The sequence below is a fragment of the Anser brachyrhynchus genome (assembly GCF_964034855.1).
Source record: "Anser brachyrhynchus genome assembly, chromosome: 8".
In the NCBI taxonomy this organism is placed as follows: Eukaryota; Metazoa; Chordata; class Aves; order Anseriformes; family Anatidae; genus Anser; species Anser brachyrhynchus.
Window position 1 is genome coordinate 21,112,522 of NC_137702.1, and position 18,597 is coordinate 21,131,118.

General features: G+C 44.1%; 1 protein-coding gene across 15 annotated transcripts in view; it reads left to right on the plus strand.

Moving 5' to 3' along the window:
• Window positions 1-18,597, plus strand: part of RASAL2 (RAS protein activator like 2) — a 178,531-nt gene that overhangs the window by 145,239 nt on the left and 14,695 nt on the right. For 8 of the 15 annotated variants that reach the window (XM_080603478.1, XM_080603486.1, XM_080603489.1 and 5 more), the window contains 9 exons: window positions 1,292-1,445; window positions 2,983-3,081; window positions 3,883-4,437; window positions 6,769-6,913; window positions 10,319-10,463; window positions 11,347-11,583; window positions 12,252-12,453; window positions 15,122-15,321; window positions 16,096-16,954. In XM_080603478.1, coding sequence (XP_080459604.1) covers window positions 1,292-1,445; window positions 2,983-3,081; window positions 3,883-4,437; window positions 6,769-6,913; window positions 10,319-10,463; window positions 11,347-11,583; window positions 12,252-12,453; window positions 15,122-15,321; window positions 16,096-16,954 — 2,596 coding nt within the window. The remainder of the gene's footprint in view (window positions 1-1,291; window positions 1,446-2,982; window positions 3,082-3,882; window positions 4,438-6,768; window positions 6,914-10,318; window positions 10,464-11,346; window positions 11,584-12,251; window positions 12,454-15,121; window positions 15,322-16,095; window positions 16,955-18,597) is intronic. The other 7 variants (XM_080603487.1, XM_080603488.1, XM_080603476.1 and 4 more) reach the window with 2 other exon arrangements.

Sequence of the window (18,597 nt, forward strand, 5' to 3'; positions counted from 1 at the left end):
CTTGATACTGAGAATCAAATACAAGAGGAAAAAAAACACTGTGAGGACAAAGACAGTTGAGAAAGCATCATTTCAGAGCATTGCTTTTCTCTGCATGATGTATAGACAATTGATGCCATTCTACATTCACATCTGTTCTTTGTGCTCAGCCACGCTTGGTAGCTGTGCAGCCGTACTTATGGACATGCTTCCATAGGTGACTGAACAGGCATAGGGACCAGCACAAGCTTGAACATCTTACAAAACCGAGACCTGCCAGGTAAACAGCTCCTCTTCTGCTGATCTGGGACTCTCTGCTCCTCCTCTTTGTTGATCGTCTGCTTTGTCTGAGTCCCAGCTAGAGGAAAGCTGTGTATGCACATCACCTTTGTCTTTAAAAGCAGAAATCCTAGTTGAGCCTAAAATATTCTATGACTTTATTGCAGAAAGAGATGCTCCAGGTGGCAGTGTGGGGGGAGAAGCACAGGTGAAGCTACAGTCACCTGTAAATGAGCACATTTTGGAGCGTTGCAGAGCTCCCTGCTACACATTAGCGTTGCATTAAATTAAATTGGGAGGATGCACAAATTTTAGAGCATGCCTTGTGATGTTGCTGTTGGTATTGCAAAGCTGAGGGATTTACAGGCCAGTCCACTGAAAAAGAACAACAGTGTATGTGGGAGGGGAAATGAAAAGAGAATGGAAGCATCTTGGGGAGGGAAAAAAAATGGAAACTGCTAAAAGTGGAAGAAGCAGCTGAAGAAGAAAATGAAAAATTTAAATGTAGGTAACCGAGCATTGTAAAGTGATAAATAGTTTGTATATTTGACTTAAGTTAAATCTTAAAAAAAAAAAAAAAAAAAAAAAGGTATATTGCAGGGGAAATCTGTTCTGATGAGAAAAACTGGTACTCTGTATTGGTTTAGAGATTTGTGCACTTTTTGCTGTTACACACAACATTTACCTAGTAATCGGGTAGCAGATATTCCCAATAATATACCCAGAGCTAGGGATCTCTGGGTTTTCTTTATATGTCAGCAGTTAAGTTCTGAATTTCTCATTCTGTCGTTCTTTCACTGGTGGCTCAACAGGTACAATTTGTAGGTCAGTGGGAATGGACTTCGTGGCCTTGTTTGGCTGGGTACTTCCTTAGGAGCCGGGATTACTGACTGATGTTACTTTTCACGAGGCTCACAAACTAATTGTAGAAGCAGTTAGGAATAAACAACACTTTGCAGTTTACTCTGGGACCTTGCCAAGCCTGTTAGTAATGGTGAGAAAAATAATATTTCCTTTCTCCCTTGTTGTACAGGTCACGTGGATTGCCGAAGCTGAAAGAGTCCCGTTCCCATGAGTCCCTGCTGAGCCCCGGCAGCGCGGTGGAGGCCCTGGATCTTGGGTCAGAAGAAAAAGTCTTTGTCAAACCACTTCACAGCAGTATCCTTGGACAAGACTTCTGCTTTGAGGTAAGGAACGTTCTCCAAACACGGAGCCGATTATATGCTGTTGGGTCGGTCTGAGCCCATGCAGTGCGCTGTTCTGTGTCTTTGTAATTGGAGAAGAGATCGGCTGCCAGAGCAGTACTGAGGTTTGGGTGGGGGCTGGCTAACCAGCGTGCAGTCTTGAAGTCCTTGAGGCTAATGGCATCAATCACTCAATGAAGGGAAATCTTCTTCAGTTATTGCGTATTCTAATTGGAAAAATCTTGTTAATTTGATGAGTATCTAAGCATTTGGAGTCTGCATGCAAATGTAAGGTTGAAACGTACTATTGTTCCTAAGCTGTGTGTTCATTCTCCGCAAATTCACCTAAAATTAAATTGAGAAAATACAACATAACTGAGAAATGTGATTTCCAGTCTGAACCCCCTTCCATTAGCTCGGCCAATTTCCTGGTTGCTAAAGGAGAGGCTTCGGTAGCTGGGGACATGTCCGCTGCACCATAGAGCTGGATCCTCTTGCTGTTTCAACACAAGCTGCAGCACAGCTTTGCTTGAGAAACAGGCTGTTGGTGCGAGCGCAATCCTTACCTTCCAGCACGTTCACATGTGCTGTTTGGATGTGTCTAAGGCCATCGTAATGCGTTGTGGCAGGGGCGGTGGACAGTCAGTCTGCTCTGTCTTCAGCAAGGTTAGTCAGGTGTGTCTAAATTCTGGGACAAAGATCTGCTTACAACCTGGAAAACTGCTCTGGCAGAAAACCAGCAAATCAGGCTCTTCTCCCTCGAGACAGGTCCAGGAACTGTTCCTGTTTGCTTCAATCTCGTATTCTTTTGCTTGGAAGCACTGTTCGGCTTGCTTAGGTTTGGGGAGTGCAGTGAAAATACTGGCAACATCGTAGCTCTGAGGCTGTTGCCTCACACTGCTTTTTAATTGTGTGCACAAATGAATGGGAAGAGCAAACGAAGCTTGTCAGGCCAAGTAAAAGTGAAAGAACCAAGGTGGATCACTCCTGCGTGAAAGCGGAGTTGTGTATGGCATCAAGGGGTGGAACTGGATCAGAGCACAACTCCTTTGGTTTCTTTTAGACTGCTGCTGTATATATGGACCCTCAGAAACATTTTGTATTTCCTGAAGACACCATTTCCATTGTGCTTTGCCTTACATTAATACCTTGCTCTGTCTTTGCACTGTTGGTAACCAAATCATCTGTCTCTGAGATTTACCGGGGAAAACTGCAAGTGTTTAATAATTATACATCAATTAGCAAGTGTTTAAAAAAATAAGTGGTTGATTTAAGCCTTGCTTAAAAGTCTTTAAGAAGAGCTGTTGGTGCTCCCCTTATGTTTCTTTCCACTTCGTATTAATTTGAACTGACTGTTTTTTTCTCTCTGCATTTTGTGGGTCTTTTAACCTTTCCACACTCTAGGCTCTCATAGTGTTTTCCATCTTTTATTATATTGACTTTGTTGCTCAAACATTGCTTATCTTCTTCCTTGTTTTTTGCAGTCCCTCACATGTCTTATAAGCTTGCCTGAACTCAGCCTGTCATTTATATCTTCCAGGTAACCTACTCCAGTGGCAGTAAATGCTTCAGCTGTTCCTCTGCAGCAGAGAGGGATAAGTGGATGGAAAACCTACGCAGAACAGTACAGCCGAATAAGGTAATAGAAACTGCGGAAATAAGATTACCAGGGGAATGGAGGTGATATGATTGGATTTTAGTCCAGTGTAACAGGGCTTCCCACAGATACATGCTCAATTAATTTAGTCTGGAGAGAAGTCCACTCATCAGTGTATCATAAGTTGCTGTGCACTGCTCTATCGAGTGTGGTAGGTTAAGCCTTTAATGAATAAATACCATGCCACCTTGCTTCCTGATCCTCAGGTGCCCACTTATGATGTTTCAGACTTGTTTTCTGATACCATGTACCTCAGAAGGAAGGGACACTGAGCTTCAAGGTTTAATGTAGAGTCACTGTTTGGGGAAAAAGGGATTTGAGCCAGAGTGAGAATGGGAGTCAAGTTATTGATTAGCTGGTAAACATCTGATAAGTCACCTCCATAGTTAGCAGCCACTTGGGTGGGACTTGCTAACAGTGCTCTTGAAATTATTCACAAGAGTAAACAACACAGCATGCCCCACCAGACCAGCAGCTTTTGAGTGGCTCCTGTGCAGAGTGTTTGTTTTCCAAACCATTTCAAATACAGCTTTTTGAGAAGAAAAATGTTCTGCTCCCTACCTTTGACATGCAAAAGACAGTCCTTTGTCTCTACCTTAGAAATTGTCTGCTTTTCTAGAGATTCTGATTCTGAGAATCAAAGAATCTGAATGTGAATTCTGATTCTGTCCCTACCTTTGACACAAAGGCAGCCCTTTGCCACTTCTCTTGAAGACAAAATGTTCAGGATTTTTTTGTTTTTTAGAGATTATGAATAAAAGCTGAGCTTTTTCTTCTGCACAGGACAACTGTCGTCGAGCTGAAAATGTGCTCCGTCTCTGGATCATTGAGGCAAAGGACCTGGCCCCCAAAAAGAAGTACTTCTGTGAGCTGTGCCTTGATGACACTCTCTTTGCCCGCACCACCAGCAAAACAAAAGCAGATAACATTTTCTGGGGAGAACACTTTGAGTTCTACGGTCTCCCACCTCTTCACAGCATCACAGTTCACATCTACAAGGATGTGGAGAAGAAGAAGAAAAAGGACAAGAACAACTACGTAGGCCTGGTCAACATTCCCATGGCCAGCGTAACTGGTCGCCAATTTGTGGAAAAATGGTACCCAGTCAGCACCCCTACACCCAACAAAGGGAAATCAGGGGGTCCTTCCATTCGGATCAAGTCGCGTTACCAAACCATCACCATCTTGCCCATGGAGCAATACAAAGAATTTGCAGAGTTTGTTACCAGCAACTATACTATGCTCTGCTCTGTGCTGGAACCCGTGATCAGCGTAAGGAATAAGGAAGAAATGGCTTGTGCCTTGGTGCACATTCTTCAGAGCACTGGGAGAGCGAAGGTAAGAATGGGTGGCCTCTGTGTAAATGCCTCTTGCTGATGATAGGTGATACCTTCTCAGCTACTGCACTGTACAAGACAGGCAGTCTGGGCTGGCACAACCTCAGCAACTGATGGGATAAGGCTGAGAAGAGGACCTCAGGAGTGTTTTTAAAGGTTTGGTCAATTACATCTACCAAGAAGGCACGTAGATAGGTGCCATACTGACACAGATTAAGTGCCTGAGTTGATAAAAAAAAAAAGGTTAAAGATACCGCATATAAAGTGTAAGTGGCAGGACTGTATAATTTCATGTTAGTCTGAAAAGTGAGGGCCTGCACTTATGTGCTCAGGAACGTTTTCTATATTTCTAAAGTCATATACAGTATAAGAGATAAGTAAGTAAGAGTTAAATAAACCAGAGAATGTCTTCTATAAATATACCTCTAATACAGCAAACAGCAGCATGCCATTGTTGATTCAGTGCTAAGTCAGCTAATCAGTGCAAACATTGATTTGGTCAGCATTTGAACAGCCATTTGGAGAATCCATACTCAGTTAATGGTGATCCTGTCTGCCCCAAGAATGTTATTAGGACTTTCGGGTGCGCGCTGCTCGTTCTCTGTGATGCAGCAATTGTAATGAGCCCTGGGTTCTTTGAATAGGTCGTGGGAGAATGTCCCGCAGGTCTCCAGAAATTCTGAGAAGCATTAACCAGCATTGACTGATCCAAATGCTGCCTGCCAAGTGGGTGTATGAGAGCAGTACCAAGCTGTAGCCAGCTTCTTCCAGTAATGCCAGCCACAGCCGGTCAAGCACCACCAAGCACAAGATAGAGAGTTGGAGATATTGAAGAATGACCATAAGCAACAGCTTAAAATTAACTGCTCTAAAAACAATTCCATTATTTGCCACTCTGCTTTCCCTCCCTTGCTTGACATGCATTTCTAAAAGGCTGGTGCTCTGTGGCAATGCATGACAGGAGTTTGTTCCTTACCGACTTGTTTAGCTGATCTCAGGAAGCTGATAGCTGGGACAGCTCCTATAGAGCTGTGTTGAAACCTCCTGGAAAGCATGCTCTGCTTTCCTGCAGTGCTCGATAGATAAATTATTGTTATATCTTTGCCCTCCAAGTGCCTTTGTGTTTGAGTCTGTTTTTACTGGAAGCATTAAGTGGCTTAGGCTGCTGTAACCTTAATCTGCAAAGAAGGTGCGTTTCCACCTCACGCTGTGGTAGTGCTGATGCAGCTGGGTGTCCATGGTTTGCACCAGGTGAAAATAATTTTCTCCGGTCTTGAAAAGAAGCAGTAGTACGGGTTTGAAAAACAACAGTACTGAATGCATTTTTGATGTATTTTTATAATGTATAATTTGTTCTGGGTCTTTTACGTTCATATGCCAGCACTGCATTATGGTTTGTGTACATAATGGGGTTGTGAAACCTTGCTATAGCTCTCCTCAAACTGTGCTGCTGTTGTTTTCAGCAGAACCAGAAAGTCACAGTTGTCACTCACGTAGTTGTCACTCAGCCCTAATACAGGATGGTGTTTTATTTCGGTTTTTGTTTTAAGTTTTAGAAGAGAGTGGGGGTGAGGTGAGATTATGGCTCCTCTCCTGGAGATCTTGGCAGTGGCTGACATCGGCTGTGGTGAAGCTCTGAGCATTTCTTGTGAAATGCTGGGTGTCCTTGACTCAAGTTACCACCTCAGGAGTAATAGAAGTATTAATGTAGAATCAGAGGTATTAATGTAGAATTAGACCCTGTATCAAGAGATTTTTCACTGTATCAAGACTTGCTGATCTTTCATACCTGAGCCTTTGAAAACAATACAAGTTAAGCCATATAGATCCACAGCAAGCATGTTAACTTTTTTCCCAAATCACTTTTCTTTTGTGAATTTAACTGTTGTAAGCAATTCTTCATACTTAAATTTCTCAAAGCGGTGAGAAGTTGTGTAGAACTTCCAACTTGAATTTTTAAATCCAATTTTATACGTAATATTTGGTATTAAAATATAAATGTACATTATCAGTTTGTTTCACAAGACAAAACCACCAATAACCAAACTAACGAGGGTTTCTGTTCAGGATCTAAGCTTGGCTATAAAGGTTTTATTTTAGAGGCTTTTGCTTCTCCCTTTATCATTTGTGATTTATATTTTATTTTTTGAGGAGCTCTAGCTATTTCCTCGGCCCATACTAAGGTTGCATCTGCACCCCTTGTCCCAGGCTGGGCAGTTATTTCAGTAATCCTTTGGCTCCTCTGTTTGTCTTTACTTCTTGGCTTCTGCAGTTAGCCTGGTATGCTGGGCCTGGTTAAACTAACCTCTTGTCATTTGACCTATTTCTTCAGGACTTCTTGACGGATTTGGTGATGTCTGAGGTAGATCGTTGTGGGGAACACGATGTCTTGATCTTCAGGGAGAACACACTTGCTACCAAAGCTATTGAGGAATACCTGAAGCTGGTAGGGCAGAAGTACCTTCACGATGCACTAGGTAAGAAAGTACTGCTCACAGCTGCTCACATCGAAAGGGCTGATCCTGCTGCAGAGAATCAGTCAAGTCACTGGCTGGAACTTGTGCTGGGATGCGGGAGGTGATCCATCCAAGAACTGTTACTCTAGCAATGAAGTTGGAACGGATCTTCCACATCCAGCATTCCTGTTAGATGTTATCCCTTGTACCCATGCTGTATTACCCCACGAGTCTGGTGCTTTCTAGAGGCATGTGGTGAACCCTCTCCACGTGGGCTGGTGAAGTGGCAGAGTCACAACCTGGATTTTTAGTTCCACAATGTAACTAAAGCCTTGTGCACATAGGTACGTTAAGGAATGTGGGATGGGAAGAAACTGCCTCAGCACTAAGCCCAGGTGTCTGCTATCCAGGTAGCAAAACATACATAGTCTGCTCTTGATGCCTTTCCTCTCTACAGAGGAAGGTGTAGCACCCAAGGAAAAGCTAACTTGATTTGATACAGCTGAGTCCCTCTTAACGTTTGTATCACCGCGTTATGTTTTTCTGGGTAACCTTTGTGTCTCTAGCTGTGATGAGAGGGTATAACACTGCAATAGCTTAGTGAGCAATGGTTATTGTTCCATCTGTTCTATGAACAGGCTTTAAAAAGGAATTTTGTCACCTCATTTAACAGTGGAAACAGAGTCCAGTACTTTGTATCGCGGCATCAGGAATGAGCATGGAATCGAGTACAATGAAATTAGGTAGAGATTTCAGAACAGTTAAGAATATGAAACATATTTCACTAATCTCCTTTTATGTTAAAGAAGCTCCTGCAATCACTTCAGTACAAAGTGAACCACCTAGGGGGTTAGCTATAGCTAACAGAATGTTAGCTATGGTGTTAACATTCATTAGGTGTGAGGTGCCTACCCTAGCGTTTGGGTTCAGTGGGTACATAACAGGAAAACTCATTTTGAGATGCTTCAGCTGCAGCTGTTGGTAATGCTGACACATTCCAGAGCAATTGTTGGACTTGCTCAGCCCTTATCTTTGCCACAGAGCAATTAATTGATAAATGTTTGTGTTAACTCTCTAAACTGCTACGCGGTCCCAACAAAAGTCCTTAGACAAACATGGCAGGAGGGGATGAGGCCTCAGGGCTGCTGAGTAGCACAGAGCAGGAGACCAAGACACAGACTATCTAGGGAGCCTCCTGACTTTGTCCAGAGTGCTCTTCGGTCACCACATCCTGAAAACTGCCTGGCCATCCTGCGATGTCCTACTCCATTCCCCCCAGCGGGGTCTTACTGTCCACTTACTGTGACGGGTTCTGATGACTGTACTACTCACTGTCCTCTCCCCACCAGAAGATTCTGCTCTAGCAATAAGCCCCTGTCCTGGAATTACTGTACATGCAACTAATATTGCAATAAAGAGCAGTACAACATGTTTGCCCCTCTATGGTTAGCTTTTACCAAGTCCACATAGTCCACAATAAGATTGCACAGTGAGCCACCCATCCTCCTGTTGTTTCTTGGATGAAGCAAGCCTTGGAAACTGATACAAGGGAAACAAGATCAGGCCAAAGCCAAGTCCCACACCACATCCTTTCACAAAAAAAAACAACCAAACAAAAAAAAAACCCACCAGCTTGCTTTCCCAGCAGTCTCACTTGTTCTCAGCAATCTCAGATGCTGGCAAGTCATCAAGGCGTTAGTTGGCTAAATTAGTGCTTCAAGGGTCAGTATAGTCGGGTCTGTGATTATATGCATTTTGGCAATGTTTTAAGTGTAATGAGCCTGTTCTGGTAGTCTTATTCTCATGGGTGGAACCACTGAGCACAAGTCACAGGCCTAGGCTCTTGCTGGTAGGGATAAGTAAGCAGCATATTGCTTTGGGGATAAGTAAGTAGCACATTGCTTTGTGCTGTGCTTTTCAGCAGACTGAATGATCAGCTTTGAGACCAGTATATTACGTTTGACTGCAAGCCCTTTAAAGTGCAGTAATTATGTTAAAATATTTTAAAATTAATGACTTACAATGTATCACTTAGAATATTGGTGCTGAGTGATAAGACTGTAAGAAATCAAAAATTCCCCTAAGGTCACCTAGCCTGTCTGTAGCCCAGGGCAAGGTTGTTCATGACAATATACTCGTCTGATTCTTTGTCAAGTTTTAAATTGTCTTTAGTCATTTTGTTCAGGTGCCATGTCCTTTGAAAGGATTAACAACATTATGCTTAGCGTTAGCTGTTTAATACGCTTGTAAGAGCATTTTGGTGTCCGATTAAGGCAGGGCCTTGTGGACCACAGAGAGCATGTTTCAAATGTGTTTAAGGAAGAAAATACGGCCAGCAAACAACAGACAAAACAGAATTGGCTCACACCGAAACGATGCCGAAAGTTTAGCAAATAAGTGATCTAGATGCCCTCAGCAGAAATTTTTTGGATCCCAAAAAAAACGCTTAAGAAAAAGTGCCACTTGCTTTGCTTGCACAAACACTGCTGACTTAAGATGGCAGTGGCTGGGGAGGACCACTAAGGGTTTTTATGAAAACAAAATAAAAAAAAAAAACCCTTCGCACAAACAAGCCTTTTGGCATTAGCTCAGAGCCAGCTATATCTTCTGAGGAGATGAACTTAAAAGACGTTGAATCATGAACGAGTAAAGGGGTTTTGCCTAATGAACAACAGCGGTTTAAAAAGCTCTTGGTGTGCTAGCAGAGATAGGAGAACTAGTAAGTAGCTTATTCCAGTTCATCAGACAAAGGAAACTTCATCTGGCTTTGTATGTGTCCAGTTTCTGTTGTGATGCTGTAAGAGGAGGATGACAGAAATGCAAAGGGTTCTGAATGACAGAGGCAACAAAAATGTTGTAAGATGCTGATAAAAGAGGTTGAGCATACTTGTAGTATTTATCTAGTACTCAGGTATTCCTCTTATTCAAAAGCAAGGTGAATAAAATAAAATAAAATTAAAAAAACAGTAAATTTTAAAATAAGCAAAATAAATACCATTGTCAAGTGTATTTCCTGCAGAAATTATGAAGACAAATATCACAGCTCCATTTTTAAGGCTGTGGATAATTTTACGCTTGATAATGTGGTTTGAGTACAAAGTCAAATCCTGTTCTTTAGGCCATAAGTGAAGTGTTCGCAGGGGTTATAAGCAAAGCCATCTTGTTATTGTACCTCTGTCTGGGGGCAGCGAGGGCACGGGAGGCTGAAGCATTAGAGCACTAGTCGTCTGATCTGGTACGGCAAACACTGTTCTGAAAGAGCTGGGAAGAGTCGTGTCCCCAACATCTGGTGTCTGGAGACTGTACTGCAGACACAGAGAGGAGAGGAGGCAGTTGCCAAGGAAAGGCATAAACAGGATTTAAAGGTGTGTCAAGGAGGCTTTTCATGTAATTACCCTGGTTTGTCATCCTCTTCCCTTTGTCCAGGGGAGTTTATCAAGGCTTTGTATGAGTCAGATGAAAACTGTGAAGTGGATCCCAGCAAATGCTCATCCAGTGAATTAACAGATCATCAGAGCAACCTGAAAATGTGTTGTGAGCTGGCCTTCTGCAAGATTATCAATTCTTACTGGTGAGGCATCTCCCCTCCCCTTCTCCCCCGTTAGGTCATTTGCTTATAAGGTGCCCACTCCTCTACAGATGAGAAAACAGCAGTTGTATAGGGAAGTAGCATAGACCCATCTATCTTCCGAGACTGCCTTCATTTCTTTCCCTCGCTACCTTAGGAGTAGCAATACAGGGGAGACAATATTGCAGGTGGAACTTGTGCCCAAAACAGGGTGTTGCAGTCCAATGCACCAGACCCAACAGGAGCTTCTGCTGAAGTACTCTGCCAAGGAAACAAATAGTGAAGTGTGACGAGAAAGGAGGGAATCAAGTGAGAAGATAACAGCTTAGTTTGAGCTTGGAATAAAAAGCTGAAAGTTTTTATATTTATAGAAAACCTTCAGACCCTTTAGATCTGTAAAACTGAAGAGGAAAACAAAAGGAGGAATCATTGGCTGAAAGATTTCTATTAATCTCTGCTTCTGAGTATCATTGAAGGAAGGGTCTTTCTGCTTTAGGGTGAAGCACATGTGAAGCACTGAGGGAGCTTAACAAGCAGGATAATAATTGTAGTTACAGAGACGAATTCAGTTTGTTTTTAATATCCTAACACCCTGTTTGCTCCTGAGTAGCAATGGATAGGTAGTACTTAGCTTGTAAATCTGTGTGTCTGAGAAAGGCTTCACTTAACATATATAAAAAGGGATGCTTTAAAGAGTACTTAAGTATCACCAGATTAAATGGGGATCCAAGAATAGATGCCTAATGACATTTCCTAGCCTAGAGGGAAAAAAAAAAAAGCCGATTATGATTTCTCACAGATAATTATTTCAGGTGATTGATCATCAGTTCAACTTGTTACATCTCATTGCCCATGCAATTTTATTTCCTGGTTTATTTTTTTTCAGCGTGTTCCCTCGTGAGCTGAAGGAGGTGTTTGCATCTTGGAAGCAGCAGTGCCTGAGCAGGGGCAAGCAGGACATCAGTGAACGGCTGATCAGTGCCTCCCTCTTCCTCCGCTTCCTGTGTCCCGCTATCATGTCCCCCAGCCTCTTTAGCCTCATGCAGGAGTATCCTGATGACCGGACATCTCGCACACTCACGCTCATTGCTAAAGTCATTCAGAATCTCGCCAATTTTGCTAAGTAGGTGGTGACAACAAAACTGAAATCTGTGCCGCTAGGGCTGCAAGTCACTGTAGGTTACTACAGAGCAAGGAGAGCCCTGCTTGTAGTCATGTCTGCAGCAAATTGAAGACAGCTTTAGAAAGGAAGAAACTTCTTGCTTAGATGTGAACCTTGTTCCCATTGGGACACCTCAGTGTTGGGAGAGAGAGGTTCTCCTTTTCACATGCAGATTTGGGTTATATTGAATTCAGTAGAGGGACACCATATGAGACCAAGAAGAGTGGTGTGCATTATTAGCACGTCAGTGTTTATGCTATTTCAAAAGAAAGAAAAAAAAAAAAGATTGTTCCCACCAAGGAACTTGACTTTCCCACTTTCCTCCTCCAAAATTCCTAGCTGAATTATACAAAGGGCACGTTTCTTGAAGGCAGGGGAGAAAGGATGACCGGGGGGGAAGGTGAGGAGGCAAGATGTGTTGAGCCCCTTGTTCATAATACAATCAACGAGTTACTAGTATTTAAACAAGTCTAAAAACAGTGAATCTCTTAAACGGTTCTTCTTTTTTCCCCCCCTCTTCAGAAAGGGAGGTCTAAAGTTAAGCATTTCATAGTTGTCTGCAAGCACTTATACTCTGTATTTTGTCTGGAGGTTATTGACTGGGTTTCCCCAACTCCCCTTTCTTGCAGGTTTGGGAATAAGGAAGAGTATATGGCCTTCATGAATGACTTTTTGGAACATGAGTGGGGGGGAATGAAGCGTTTCCTCCTGGAGATCTCTAATCCAGATACCATCTCAAACATGCCTGGATTTGAGGGCTACATCGACCTGGGCAGAGAGCTCTCAGTTTTGCATTCCCTCTTATGGGAGGTTGTGTCCCAACTTGATAAGGTAAAGCAGGCTGGAGGCCCGGGCGGTTGTATCGTAGCAACTGTAAACACTAGGAAACATCAAGGGAGCTGCTGGAGCCTGCTTTGGGGATAACTTATTCAACAGCTTTTGAGAGGAATGTTTGATAATGGTGTTTCACAAGTGCTCTTTCTGTGATTCCAGATCAAGGCTTAAAGCAGAGCATGTGAAGTGGTTGGGCTTCAGCAATAGTGCAAACACTTTGCAGAGCCTTAAGTGAGGCTGGGTGTTAAATGGTGGAAAGGGCAACACTTAAAAGTAGGCCTGAAATTCCCTGTGCAGCCGGTTTTCTCATAAGTGATCTGGAAAAAAGGGAGGGTGTTTGGATGGAAAATTAGAATCTTACAGGGCCCTTTTTGATGCTAATGGAGGTACTTTGCTGCACACCAGCCCCTACCTTACTCCTCTGGTGGAGTGATGTGTTAGCCAGGCAGAACTGTTCTCATTAAACACCTGATCCAAAGCCAGCTGAGATGTTCTCATTTCTGCAGTCTTTGGATTAGGTTTTAATATATAAGAGGGTGCCTTGTAAAAACCTGGTTCCACTCTCAGTTTTATCCTGTAACAAAAGCAAGATGCTTTCTGCCCCACTGGGGTCAGATACGTTTTCCGGGCTCCATTCTGCTGATCACAATAGATGCTCATCGCCAACAGTAAGCATTATTCCCATTTAGCTATAGAAAGAGAAGAGATGCTAGTTTCTTCTTTAGCTATGTGGTTTTACAGGATCCAAAATCATTAAAACCTTGATAGCAAAGGTACTTGATAAGACCCAGAAAAGCTGAGCATCATCATTTTTTTTGCAAGTACTTGGAACTATTCCATATTATAATTTTTAGAGGTGCATTATTTTATCCATATTCCATTTATATTATTCTCTTTCTTTTAAAACTAAAGAGGTGAGGCGACTTGCAATGCATTCTTCATATTTTTATTGCACTGAGGTTTGCCAAAGTAGTGATTTGTTTGGTTTCTGTTTTCTCACTGTACGTTATTTAAAGCAGAAAACAAAAAACTGAGCTTGCCGCATCAGAGTAAATAGAAATGTCCTTGACTCAAAAAGACAACATATGTTAATATTAGATAATTGTTCTTTGATAACAATTTATGGTCTTGTTTGTCCATTTCCCCCACACATGCATACATTCAAAATGTCGCAGGCAGCAAAGTCTGCTATAGAGACAGTTCAGCATCCTCAGAAAAACAAGCGAAGTGAGCACTCAGGACCAGTTCCTCCAATCCTATAAATCGGGGTAAGCCCATCAGTGTAGGGAGCACTGCCATCTCCTTCCAGCTGCTCAAGCGTCAGGTCAAGAGAAACCCAGCTCCAATCTTTAGAACTGCAAATGGATTTTTGCACTTAGCCCTTGCATTTAGGGAGCGGCTTTCTGAGTGCAAAAGTCGTAAATGTCTTGTGCAGTGAGGAAAGGGAGGAGCCGCACCTGGCTAAGCCATCAAAGCAGATCTGCTTTGCCCTTTCTGTAGGTTAGATGCTTGGATCTATCCTAACCAGCCCTTGGGGGCTAGTGTAGTAGCTTGCTAAAAGAAGAATTAAGGGCTAAAGTTACATTGCAATACTGCTTTACTGCAGGTAATGACTGGGAAATGATGAGAGAACCTCAGAGATTTTAATAGGTGCAGAAGAAGTGCTATAGGAAAGTGAATGTAAGGAGACCTCTCTCTGGGTTCGAACTGACTGAGTATCTGCCTACAGCAAAAATAAGGGTATCTTTGAAAAGACAGTGGTCTTTGTAGCGAGGTTTTACCTTATGATACACCTCCAGCACTTTCACCCTCTTCGTTTAGACCGAAGAGATTGTGGGTGTCCTGTAGATGATATAACCAGCAGTGACCCAAAGGGGGAGAAAAATAAAGAGTGTGTATGAGCAGCCTTGCTCGCTGGAGTGTCAGCTGCCCTTCTCCTGGGCCTAGGCAACACTGAGCAAATATGTAATTGAACAAAAAGCTATGTGTTTAATCCCAGGCTGATGTGATAATGTTGGGATGAGGATCACTCATGTTCTCGTGAAGTTTTTTTAGGTAGGAAAGAACGCCTTAATTTTTGATAACAAGTTGCTATGGAAGATGGCATCAGCATAGGATGCCAAAATACAAAGGCTTATGAAATGAAATCTTCCCCTTTTCCCATCTCCCTCAACCCCTGCAATTCTCTCATGATCCCCGTGAATGCCGCATCCCCTTGTCTGTTGGCATGCAGTTCCTTTACCATATGACACCTTTTGCCTGGAAAGTTCCCCCCACTAGCTGAATCTGTAGTCTTTGAATGCCCTTTCATGAGTAGATACCATAGTTTTCACTTTGACCTTACCCAGCCTGGTCTTAGTTTGCTTTGCATGATAGTTTTGCATTGGAATGGCCATAGTTCTGTTTTGTTGAGCATGATTTTTATTTTGGGGGGTCAATCCTAATTTCTTTTCTATTTCCTTTTCTTTCCTCAATGTCTGCTGCACCCCGTTTCGTCTCCTCCATCCATCTCGTCGCCGTGGTTACGCTGCTCCGTAACACTGCATACGGTCCTGGCACACCCGCACACAACCACCCACCCTCCTTCCTTCCACCTCCACCCCTCCGCCTCTGTGCATCGTTATCAAAAAACTGGCGGATGTCGCGGTGCTTGTTGTCCAATTAGGGTGAAAATTCCTTCCTACAGGCGACCGTGGCAAAACTGGGACCCCTTCCTCGTATTCTTGCTGACATCACCAAATCAATGACCAACCCTACGCCAATACAGCAGCAGCTGAGGCGTTTCACTGAGCACAGCTCTAGTCCAAACGTCAGTGGCAGTCTCTCCTCAGGGCTTCAGAAGATATTTGAGGACCCCACTGATGGGTATGTAACAGCCAGAGCCCACGGGGAGGTGCGGGGAGAAGGGACCTGTTAAGGACCAGCCTTTAAGAGTTGAGAACTTCATCGCCTGAGCTGTCTGCCCAGCCCAGCTGCAGGAGCAGGGAACTTGGGCCTCTGTGCCCTGGGAATACTCGCTGCCAGTACGAGGTGCACAAGGTGGCACTTGAGATCTGAAGCTCTTTACTTACCCAGGGCTCAAACACCTTGCTGAAAGTCAGTAACTTCAGCTGCTAAAATGCAGTCTAGCTGTTGATCTGAAGCAAAAAGCTGGCACGTGGCAGAACTGCCAAAGAGCTTGGATATTGTGGTCTCTGTGCAGTTTCTGCACTGATACGTACGAGGGCCAGTTTTGACACGTGGAAGTGTCTGTCCTCTAGACCTACAGGAGCCTTCAGGCAACTCCTGCTGAATTTTGAAACGTAGGTGAAGGGTTAAATGGAAACTGAACTGCTCTGAAATCTTGATGGAAATAGAAGTGTCTGAAGGGGACGGATTTGGTGGGGATGGTTTGCATTTCACCTGTGAAAAATAAAGATGAAGCACTGCTTGAATCAAACTTAATTTTCAAAGATAAGCAGTAATTAAGGAAGAGTGTGTTCTGACTTGAACACAGAGAGCTCATGAAAGGAAATCCAGTTCCTTGAAGCTTTCGGAGCAGGGGAGGGAGGGTTAAATGAGGTAAAGAGGCTTCTCTGGGACAGGTCTCTCAGGGTCTTGGCTGCTTAAAAATTAACTGGATTCCTTTCCTCTCCACAGTGACTTGCATAAGCTGAAGTCTCCAACCCAGGAAAACGTGGATGGATATTTCAGGGGCAAGACCTTACTGCTGGTTCAGCAGGCATCCACCCAGAGCATGACTTACTCAGATAAGGATGAAAGGGAAAGCATCTTGCCCAACGGACGTAGCATTTCCCTCATGGACCTGCAGGATCCTCACACGGCTCACAGTGACCACGCTTCTATCATGCACGACGTGCCTTTGCGTTTGGCCGGCAGCCAGCTCTCTATCACCCAGGTGGCGAACATCAAACAGCTGTGGGAAGCTCAGAGCACACCCCAGAGCGCGCCCCAGGTGCGAAGGCCTCTGCACCCAGCTTTGAACCAACAGGGCAGCCTCCAGCCGCTGTCCTTCCAGAACCCCGTTTACCACCTCAACAACCCTCCTCCGCCGATGCCCAAGGCCTCTGTGGACTCCAGCCTGGAGAACCTGAGCACTGCCAGCTCCCGGAGCCGAAGCAACAGCGAAGACTTCAAACTCAGCGGGCCCAGTAACAGCAGCATGGAGGACTTCACCAAGCGCAGCACGCAGAGCGAGGACTTCTCCAGGCGGCACACGGTCGCGGACAAACACGTCCCCATCGCCTTGCCCCGCCAGAACAGCAGCAGCCAAGCACAGATCCGCAAAATGGACCAAGGGCTGGGCGCCCGGGCCAAGGCACCGCAGTCCTTGCCGCACAGCGCGTCCTTGCGGAGCACGGGCAGCATGTCGGGGGTGTCGGGGGCCATGGTGACTGAGCCCATCCAGAACGGGAGCCGGTCCCGGCAGCAGTCCTCCTCCTCCAGGGAGAGCCCTGTCCCCAAGGTGAGGGCGATTCAGAGGCAGCAAACGCAGCAGGTAAGGAAAGCCCTTTCCCAGGCATTTTCTGCTTTGATGTTTAGCTGGTTACTGCACTGACCATCAAGGCTTTTTGATCTAAATTGAGCTGAATCAGTACTGGCTGATGGTGGCACTTAAACAAGTGGCCAGTAATAAGGGTGAATGAGTAGTCATGCTTGTTACCATTACAAGCCTGGCAAGCCTAGCGTGCCTATTATTTCTGGTCCCTTTCGTACTGAAGTTAAAAAAATAAAAAAAACTTTTGTATTTACTAAGGTAGCAGCACACCTTAGAAGAAGCAAAACTTGAAAATTTTCCCGAATAAAAAAGTAGAAGCAGCTTTGTTCCAAAGGGTAGTTAAGATTGTCACGGGAGAATGCATTGCCCTGTGGTGCTAATTTAAAAGCATAGCTACCTGAAAACACAGAATAAACAAAGATGAAATATCATGGACTAAACTGCTGCCAAAATAATAAATAAGTAGAGTTGTCTTAAGTATGGAGAGACCTATATTTCACCATGATGCAACAACCTATTCTGGCCCCAAATAAGTACTGTTTTTTCATTAATCATCCCAAACTATGAGTAATGCAAACACTTTCTGGAAAGGAGTGTTTGTATGTACCAGTTCCTAATACACCTTATCAGCTGCTCATAGACAACTGTAAATCAAGAGTTCCCTATCAAAAAACCAACATTCCTTAACCTTTGAAAAAAAATGTTGTTGTGATTTGCTGTGTATGAAAAGCATTTGCTATGTTCACTATTAAAGAGGAAAATAAGTATTTAAATGCTTGACGCTGCAGCGAAGGTAGAAAATGTCTTGACTGCAGGTCAGAGGGAAGGTGGTTGTTTCCAGACATCTCCTGTTCGTGCGTACAGCTGGGCAGGGTGAGGCTCTCAAAGGCAACACCTGTGCTGTTCCTTGGGGTTAAGTGTTTTCTTCTGTGGTCACTGCAGGGGTAAACAGGGGACTGTTTGATTTACCTTAACAGCTTCAGAAGGACGTTTTTTAAGCTGCGGCTTTCCACAAGACCAAGGAAGGATGCTGCTCTGCACAGAGGCATGAGTGAGGGCTTCAGCAGCAAAAAGTTGCAGCCCCTGAGGCTGCACCGTGCTGCCCGTGCAGCTCCATCTGCAAGAAGCAGGAGGTTGTGATCCTCCTCGCTGGAGTAGCCCTGCTGGCAAGGGTGCTGCTGGAGATGTGGTTACGCAGGGGAAGGATTTGGCTTATAAGGCAAAGCTGGCAGAAGAACTTACTTGCCAGCATAAGGTCCTGCTCTGCTGAAGGCTTTCCAGGTATCCTTGTAGCTTTCTTGGCAAACCCTCCTGAACATTACAGTCTAAACGAGATGGTGCCTAGGAACCCAGGAGCAATCAGGGCTTCAAAACTACTTTGATACCTGGCGTTCATTACAGCACAAGGAGATCAGAAGCACTGAATCACAAAGCAAAGGCTGTTATGCCAAGTTAATAATACCAAAAATGTAATTGCGTGTTATTTGAAGTGCGTGTGTTTGCGTCCTCCTTTTGAGCATGTGTTTTGCATTTGGGCATGGAAGGGTTGATAGGTAAAGCATATTGGATTACAGCTAAACCTAGTGCAGAGATGGTAGGAGTTTTGGATGCAGGTAACAAGGCAGCCTCCTTTGCTGCTTTCA